The 9,537-nt window shown below is 38.5% G+C and overlaps 1 protein-coding gene across 1 annotated transcript; it reads right to left on the bottom strand.

Moving 5' to 3' along the window:
- Positions 1 to 2,879: 2,879 nt before the first annotated feature.
- Positions 2,880 to 8,306, bottom strand: LOC149836101 (uncharacterized). The gene is made up of 3 exons (XM_090009704.1): positions 7,386 to 8,306; positions 5,124 to 5,289; positions 2,880 to 3,698 (listed from the first exon to the last, which is right to left on the bottom strand). Exons 1-3 carry the CDS (start codon positions 8,304 to 8,306, stop codon positions 3,184 to 3,186), a joined length of 1,602 nt encoding a protein of 533 aa, XP_089865830.1. The 3' UTR covers positions 2,880 to 3,183.
- Positions 8,307 to 9,537: the final 1,231 nt, after the last annotated feature.

A 9,537-nucleotide genomic window follows, 5' to 3' on the forward strand; every position in this document is an offset into this window, starting at 1 on the left:
AGATTGAGATTTCTAGATCATCAACAAGGGTCGTCAATTGCAACCCAATAATGAAAGTTTTGAAAAAGGATAGGAGAAGGGTACCATGAAACTCCCCAAGAGGGTTTGCCTAATGGAGGTGAGGCCTTTGCTCCTATATGGACAGTCAAGGTTTGATTTGTTGGATATTTTGAATCAGATCTAACCTAGATGTGACCCATATTGACCCAACACATCAAGGGACAAAAATGACTAGATTTTTTGAGGTTATAGTTGAGAATGTGAAGAGCTCTCATAATTGTTCATGAATGTGGACCTCTCAATAGCCAATCTCCTAATATAAGACACCATGAGAGTTCATGATATTATCTTTATTTCATATTATTTTGAGTTGTTCATGATATTTAATCATGAATTACGATTAAATTCAAAGTATATGTGTTGTGGCATGCTTTGTAATATGAATATACTTTCAGTAAAAAATCTCGATAAATTTACTTTTGCAATCACTAAAGTAATCTGAGTTGTATTGATTGAAGGTTCTTTGATTCTACTCAAAGGCAAATAATTGTATTTCAAATTCACACAAGGTGTAATAGTAGGTGTGTACACCTGCTCATGAAGCATGTTTATACCCAAAGGTATAATATCGAATTGTCTCTGGTTACATAATCTAATAGTTTAACCAATTAAGTGTCAATTTCTTGAGAATTGAGTAGGCGAAACAACTCTGAATATTATTGTTTTCACCAAAGTAAAACAAAAATAACTCTATTTTGCTTGCCTTAAAAAATGTGAATATTAAAAAAGATCGTGTTTGCTTTTCGATATAAATCTCGTATAGAACAATTTATTCAATCCTACAAAAAATAATACAGTTGATCAGGAGACTGACTATGAAAAGTGAAAGTGCTCAAATAGGCTTAGTATGTTGCTCTTGCAATCGTAAGTGGCTAAAAATATTTGAAGTATCATCTCTCACGGTAGGACAATGAAAGATTTTTTTAAAGTCATTGAGGCAAAAATTATTGCTCTATACGAAACTTCATCTCAAGCCATATGAATTAGAAACTTCATTGGAGTCTTGGTATAATGTACTCGATTAAGAGACTACTAAAGATCTTTTGTGATAATAAAACTGTTGTGTCTTTCTCTAATAACAATATGTAGACTGTTAAAGAAAAAACTACGAATCATTTCGTATGTATTAATACAATCACCATGAGAACTTGATGAGAGATAAAGAGGTGATACCGATTTCTCATTCTCTCTAGGTTCAAAAGTCCTGCTCACCTCTTGACTTGGTGACCTTGGCACATCAAAGACATTGATTGGAGGAGGAAAACACCGATAACCGACCTCCACCAAAAGTTCATTCAAATTGATCATGACCACTTCCAATAGGTGATGTTCTCCCTAGCGATTTATACTAACATGATTCTCATGGGCATCACCCTTCTATGCAAGCCAATGCATAGCATAAGCCCCGAAGGCAAAGGTCTTAGCCTCAGAGTTCTATGTTGCTGGCACGATGATCATAGATATAGCAGGAGTCACTGTGATCAGGTATTTGTGTCCGGTGTGGGTTTTTCAGGTTATAAATTAAAAAAAAGGCTACCATGTCTTAACAAAAAAAGGTTACTATATTAACATGTCCAAGGTCTAATATTAAAATCATTTCAGAAGTTTTCACTAACTTTATGTGACTATTTTAAATAGTTCCTAGACAAATTACAATGATTTGAAACACTGCTTTTATACTGTTTCGAAATCCCAAAGACTTCGTCGTATGCATGTGTAAAATATAAGATTTACAATCTGACAAGAATAAAAAAAATTCCATGCTTGATTCCTTACACACATAATTCTTTGGGAAGTAGTATGTACTGCTTGGAGGCAGATCTTATAAGATCCATCTAGGATCAAAAGGTTAAAAGAAGGGAATCAAGAAGGGATTCGTTTTCGACCCTTGTAAAACTGATTCTTGAATCTTTTTCATGCTCATGTCATGTTGAGTGCGTATGCACATGTATTAACAAGTATCAATCTCAAAAAAATGTCAAACAGCCCCAAAACAAATAATTTTTCTTGAAAAAATTACAGAGAAGTTTGATAAACAAAACTAGAAAATATTGAAAATTGAAAGGCTGAGTAAATATTGTGATATTAATTTTCATTTTGGATATTTTATACATTTAGAAAACAAAAACTATCAAAAAGTGAAAATTTATGAAAAACAACAAAAAGTACCAATGTATTTTAAAAATGACATTGCTTTTAAGAGTGTTTTGATTCAATTGAACACATCTAATGTTAATATAACTAGATTAATTATTAGATAACCCCCCAACCTCTTCCCCCGAGACACACAATTTATTTATTATTTTATTTATGTTTTAGTGTACAAAAGCTCGTCCATTCTCATGAACAAGGTCACACGAACTATTCCACCATTGCAGCATATCATTAAACTAGATTCTTAAGTGTGATGGAGTTCTTGTATTATTCACCTTTTTATTATAAATAATCTATAATCTAATTGCAATCATAACTGAGCTTGTCATACATGCACTAGAAGTGTATGTTTGGAACCTGATAGCTGGGGGCTGGATTTGGCAGCTATCACATCTAGGAAGTGGTAGATATCAAAACCTGTCTTTAGTTCTAACATAAAGGAGTGACCTTCTCACTTCCTATTCCAAACGCATGAACTCCCATCCCAGCTATCAGTTTCCAAACATCTACTGCCAAGGCAGTTTGACTTCGTTTTTTACAAATGTATAAACTCCCATCCCAGATACCAGTTCCCAAACAGAGCCCCACCATGCTCTTCCAATCAATTTTCAGCAAACGTCCCAATGGGCACATTCAACTAACAGGAATTTGGCTTTGAATCCCACTGGAAACCAAGTACTGAATTTATTTCATGCTAAAAGGATAAAGCTTGTACCTCACAACATGAATCCCCCAACTATGTACACCCTTGATTGAGGCACTAACATGATTATTTATGCAGCTCTAAGCAAGCAAAGCGTTGTTGTGGAAACATAACCAGCATTTAGAGTACATTGATTCAGTAAGAGATGCTCAAGAGCGCTGAATCCGGCAAGTTACTGTTGTCTGGCAATTTGAGCTACATCATTCGGTGACGCTGAGCACGGAGTAATAAAGGCAATGCAGAATGAATCTTCATGCTCCCTGAGCTCAATCTATGAGGTCAAGCAACAGCTCATCTACCAAATACCGTAGAACAACAACCTCCATTTCTGCTGCCATTTCTTCATCTACCTTAAATTTCCTCCAATCTTGATTCGTTTCCATTTCCTTCACATAGAACTCCCTGCTCTCATCAATGTCGATTCCCTTCACCAACCATTCTTTTATTCGTCGAACAGAAATTTTCACCAACTCATCTTCATCCAATTTACAATCAAAGCTTGATTCTTCTCTGAACACATCAATAACCAGTGATTCAAAGGATTCCCACCTTCTCTTTGTTGATGCATCCAAGTAGTCATTCAGTATCGCCCTTATGCACTCCTCTACATCGTCACTCATGCCGTCTCCATTATTGCCATCATAGTACTCGGTGAAACTCAAAGAATCTTCATCTGAAAGCTCAAATTCTGAGGATGCAAAGCATTTCTCAAGGTCAATAGGATCGAGTTTAGCAAGGCTTTCATAATGGCCAATCTTCTGCAGTAGCTGCTGTTTTGTCCCTGACCAAAGAAATATTATCATTCATCAGGACTGATGTACACAAATAAATATCATAAAATCGGAAGCGACTGACACAAATAAACATCACAAAAGAGTAGCTAAATTTATAAGTGGTGCAAGATTTAATGGCTGGACACAGTTGGAACATCTAAAGTCGCATGGATGGTCGACTTGTTATAGATGATGTTGCAAGTACTAATACAAAGCCCTTTGTATGAATGTCAGGAACTCCAAAGAAAGTTACGAACTTTAAGATGCATTTCTACAATATGGTAGAGATTTGATAAAATTCAATATCGCAATCAAGATGGCAGTTTTTTTTTTCAATAACAATCAAGATGACTGTTATGGGCTTGATAAGGTTTTTTGTTTTAACCCTGCTGAATAGTGGTTACAACAGTTTTTTCACCAGTCAATGTTTTCTTATGATGTTTCATGATGCCATAACACCATAACACATGCACGCACGAGAGAGCGCACACAAATATAAGAACATGGGTGCTCTATTTCCATGATTTATAACCGATTGTCAAAGATGAGCTTCAGGAAACGGGAGTGGTATGTGAAAACAATTCCTCTCCATAAGCCCCCAACTAGTCCTCTCCGGCCATGAAGTATTCTTTTTTTCCTACTTCACATCATTTACATTTCTTGTAGTGCCAATCTAACATGGATTATTTATATTTAGTTTATTTGTTGTATTTTGTTATATGTGATTTGTTTTTCCAATATTTAATTTGTATTGACAATGGCCTCTCGAACGAATAGAATACAATAGATTTCCATCGTAGAAAATGAGATAATATGAGAACATCAGATTGATGGTAGTGGTACTGGATGAGTTCCATGGCCTTTCCTATAACTGATTTCTAAAGGTGTCCACTCCTAGGGACTAGTTCTGCAAGGAATGTCAACAACGAAGAATTCATGACATTGTTTTCAAGTTTGATATAGAGAATAGTATGAGAGCATGCGTTTAACAAATAGCCCAAGACATTGCTATGCAATTGCTTTCAAAATCAGATGACAATCAGATAAAAACCACATTGGTTACTCTAAGCCACAAGAAAACCATCAAGGTTATCATACAAGATGCACTTTATGATTGATTATAAGAAATATTACTAGTTGACTCACAGAGAATTGCTTTCTGGTCAAGTCAATCAGATTAGGACTGACTTGATCCAAGATCATGCCCAACCCACTTTAAGTTGGACCATAATTTTGACAAGCCTGATCTGATGATAATGAATGTCTTGCACAAAGGGATCTCTTTAATTTTTGTTTTTCTTTTGCTAGACAAAGGATATGACACAGGGTCCCATTGTTAACATGCTGTGACTAAAAATCAGACTATTACACTCATTATTCTCTTAAATCACAGAAATTATAAGGCAAGGAGTAAATTAAAATCAGGCGCATACTCTCTATGTTGGCAAGGCTCTCCTCAAATGCTGCTGCTGTTACTTCATCTTCAAACGAGAAGTCAAGAACAGAAACTGGACTAAATTGTTCCTTTTCTTCACATCGTTCAATATTACAGCATATGGTGCATCCATCATCCCCACGTTCTAGCCCTTGAACATTGGTCTGCTGGTTCAAATAATTACAATGATTAATTCACTCTTAATGTATTGTATTTGGAAAGCAAAAACTTAAACATTATTGTATTGTATTTGGAAAGCAAAAGCCTAAATTCAAAAACTTGAAACATTACAAGTTATGATAGACTATGTAAAGCTGCATTTGAGACTTATCAATCATTTAGGCGCTGTTTCAGAGCCTAGAATTAGGATGAAAATACCATTTTCCATGTGTTGCCAAAACGTTGCATTGAAGATGGAGTTGCCAAAAACATCCTCTTGTGAATGGTATTGAAATGTGGTTTTCGGGCTGCCAACTCCATTATCAATGCAGTGTTTTGACAACTCCACTGCTCCCAAACAGTTAGATGGAAGGAAAGCACTGGGGAAACCCCAACAGACCTCCAATTCAAGGCTCCCGAACAGAGCCTTAATTTCATTTCTTACATTTCACATGCATGTGCATTATGACAATATGACATCCAGTAGAGGCCACAATACCTCGAAGTTTATCTATTTCTGGCATTGCATTAACTCTATCAGTAATTAACTGTGGACCCATAGGAAAAAAAGGTCCATAGCTGCTGATGGCAAGAGTCCATTAATGAGGGAATCACGGAATCAGTGTTTCAGTGACTTCTTTAATGAAAAGAGGCAATTGTTTAAATTATTCAAGTTCAGTGGGTTCCAGGTCAACTCAATAAATAAAAGGAAGAAGCGTAGGCAAATTTCCGAAAAATTAAAACCCAACAACCAATGAATTTATTTCGTTCAAAACCCTACCAACTCTTGGAACGAATAGTGGTAACCACAATAGATAAATATAGCCCTCAAAATTTATGAATTGGTAGTTGTTCCCTAGCCGTGGTCCTTTTATCTCTTGGGTTTACATTGTGTATGGATGCCCCCCATAAAGACTAGCCCATACCAAAATCGACCTGTCAAAGCTTAACAAACATATATTACTCATATCAACTATCAATGACTCAACCAAGATTCCAGGTCCAATGGCAGGTCAATGAGGCTACGGACCCAAGAAGGGTTTTTTTATTCATCGGAAAAATGTTGGGCTTGGGCACACTACTTTACCAGGCTTGGATTCAAAGAACTGGCCAATTTGCAAATGACTACACATCCAAAGGAATGAAAAGGCCATGACTACCTTCGATGACTACTATTCATGCATAAGCCCCCATTTATTCACTTTGTTTCAAGCTCTTGGTTGATCTTTTTCAGCCTGAGTGGTGAAAGTCCTTTCCAGGCACTCATGCATATCATGACCTCTCTTTCAACCATATGTAGACCAACATCACGGATTGAAGAGCAAAGTGGGACCGTTTCAGTTCAGGTTCTGAAGTACTAGATAGGAACCTACACCAGGCCTAGCCCCTCCGATGTGAATCAAAGGGCAACTCTAGGTTCGTCTCAAACTCTTGATATTGATGAAAGCCAATCTTCACCATGACTAAATGATTAAATCGTAAGGTGGGTCGTCTTGGTTTTTTGATATATTCTTAACAGGAGACGCATAACCATCATTACACACTAAATCTTGAAAAAAGAACGAAGTTTTACAAAAAAAACAGAAGTCAACTCACTGACTATGGTTTATCAAAGTCTATACAGGCCTAGTGCTCAACCCTATATAAAGAGTGTCGGCACTCTAGGCACAACCTTACTGAAGCAACTATTAAAATAATAATGGTGGTTTAACAAATGGGTTCTGCTTAATTTGTCGCTAGTCTTGCGTACCGCATTCCGAAATCAATATTGCAGACAAACCAGTACACGTCAGGTAAAACCAATTGCAATAATAACACCAAGAACAAGCATACTAAAGACAACGAGGAAACAGAAAAAATAAAAAACGAGGGAAAATCCCGTGACTAAAGAGTAGGAATGTGCGGGGAAATTGAGCATGAGAAAAAAGGTCAAGATGGTGACACTAAACAAAGGGGTAAAACAGAGTTGGTGGGTGGTGCAAAGAGATCCTAAAGCCAGCAAGGTGAACGGCTGACAGAATGGGGCCCCAGTCTCCCAAGATAATAAAAACATTAAAAAAGTAAATGAGAGGAAGCCACTAAATGTAGTAAATTAACGCACCTCGTGTTCGTTAGAGCAGCAGGTATCTGCTGTATCGAGGGAATCCGATCCTCCTAACCCTCCCGAACGGTTAAACCCCAGTGGGTGAATTTGGTTGTCGGATGGTGGTTGCGCACAGTAGCCCTCCTGCAAGGCGTCCTCCATCGCCACTTCGTCTTCTTCCTTGCTGTGGTAATTCAGTAAAAGCACCTCATCCTTCAATCTGTCAGCCTCACCAGAGCACACAGAATCGCTCTCTTGCCCGAACTCGGACCACGTACAGCTACTCGTCCGTGAAGATGAGAAAGAATCCGAGGTTCCGTATGCGGTATGCGAATGTGATTCCTCTCGAGGTGGGGTTTTAGAGCTGCGGTATTGAATGTACGTGAATTCTTCCTCCCCGAACGATCTCCACCGCACGATGTCTCGAACCCGAACTTGGATTTCAGCCCCTCTTTTATTGCAGTGGCCCCGCCGAGAGAGGCTTCTCACGGCATCAGATAATCTTCGCGAAAGGCCTCCTTTCGGGCCATGGGGTTCCCTTACCGAATCCACCCTTTTGAGAATTGAGCCTAATTTGTTGACGCTACGTCTGCGGACGATGGTGGTACCCTGTCCCTGTTGAGATGGAGTCCGGATGGAGAAAGGGAAAATCTTGAATATGACCTCCGAAGCCTTGTGTAGTGCAGAAAGGGTCGATGAAGGAGGCTTGGAGGGGACGGTGCCGCTTCCTTTGTGTGTTCTCTTCTTGCTCTTGGAATCCATTTCCAGAAGGCACCTCATGGTGGTAGAGGATTCGTCAGAATTTCGACGGTACCTCCTTTTGTTCGAGACGTGTGTGGAGCTCGTGTCGTTTAAGAAATCTTTCAGCATCAGGGGCCTCTGTTTCCCGTCCAAACTTCCTCCCCTGAATTCCCCTCTTTCTAGCTTGGCCGTCGCCATGTTTCTTTCTGTTAAAATAAACAATTTTTGGAAAGCGACTTTTTTGGAAGAAGACGACGGTGAGAACAGTATTTGTCAATGCATCAAATGGCGGATAGTTTCGCCAAAGTGTGTCTTTGATGGGACTCGGAGGTTGTTGGTACCAATAATTCAATTAACCAAGGAAGAACTATAGCATTAACGATGCTCTTGACACATTTTACGGTGACGATTGAACAGATAGGAATTGAAGTTTGAACCAGAAAAAAAGGGGAAGGTAAGACTCGCTAATCAATCAACTAATACTGGATAAGATCCACTAACCACACCCTCTAATTAGCTAAAAGAAATGAGAAGAAAAAGTGAGACAAAGACAGAATCAAGCAACAACTGGCTCTATTATAAGAGGGGTGAACGAGAGGCCTACCCGCTAGATTTAACAGAGTAGGTTGGGGGACCAATGATTAAAGAAAGCCAAGATAACTCACGGGATAGAAGCACAAGGCCCACCAGAAAGGTTGACGATTTCTTCTTCTAGAATTAACGTCTACAAAGAGAGAGAGAGAGAGAGAGAGAGAGAGCTCAAATCAGCATTGAAGAAAGGTCTGTGGAGGCAAAGCTGGAGCCGAACCTTGCCATAAACTCATCCCCTGAATCACTGATTTCGGCAGATGTCTTCCTGCAAAACACTGAATCATAATGCAGCATATCAGAGAGGCTGCCGCAGAAACAGAAGTCATACAACCATTTGGAGAAACGAGATAAAAAACAACAGAAGAAACAAGAAGAAAGTTTCAAATAAGAACGAAAGTTAAGAAAATGCTCTGCACTAGGAGAAAGATTTCAAAATTCAAAGACGAGAGGAAGCAAAAAACACTAAAACCAGATAAGACAGAAGCTTTGAGGCAGCAGATATTATCTTCGAGCTAAAATAAGCTGACAAAGACCATTTTCGAGTAAAAAAACAGCAGATTATCACCGAAACCGAAGAAAAACCGAGATCTTTGAAGTAAAGGCGGGAATTTAGCGACCGTACAGAGATGAGGGAACCATAAAGCGAGAGGACGAGCGCATGGAGAGAGATTGCTCCCTACGCCGGAATCAGGCAACAAATTGATCCGATGGCTCAGCTTAAAAAAGTTAAAAAGCAGAGCGCTTCTGTTCATGCAACAACCTAAACCAAATTCTAAGCGAAGTAACTCGAAATCAGAGTACGAAATCCCTAAACATTATCTAAAAGGCGCAGAAAAAA

The sequence above is a fragment of the Nuphar pumila genome, chromosome 6, assembly GCF_984573655.1.
Source record: "Nuphar pumila chromosome 6, dmNupPumi1.hap1.1, whole genome shotgun sequence".
Lineage (NCBI taxonomy): Eukaryota > Viridiplantae > Streptophyta > Magnoliopsida > Nymphaeales > Nymphaeaceae > Nuphar > Nuphar pumila.

Bases quoted from the DNA above. Each gene is read 5' to 3' on its own strand.
- LOC149836101 (XM_090009704.1), bottom strand. From the start codon at position 8,306: ATGGCGACGGCCAAGCTAGAAAGAGGGGAATTCAGGGGAGGAAGTTTG. The intron at 5,290-7,385 runs GTGCGTTAATTT...TTGAACCAGCAG, and splicing joins GCTGCTCTAACGAACACGAG to ACCAATGTTCAAGGGCTAGA. The intron at 3,699-5,123 runs GTATGCGCCTGA...TTCTTTGGTCAG, and splicing joins GAGCCTTGCCAACATAGAGA to GGACAAAACAGCAGCTACTG.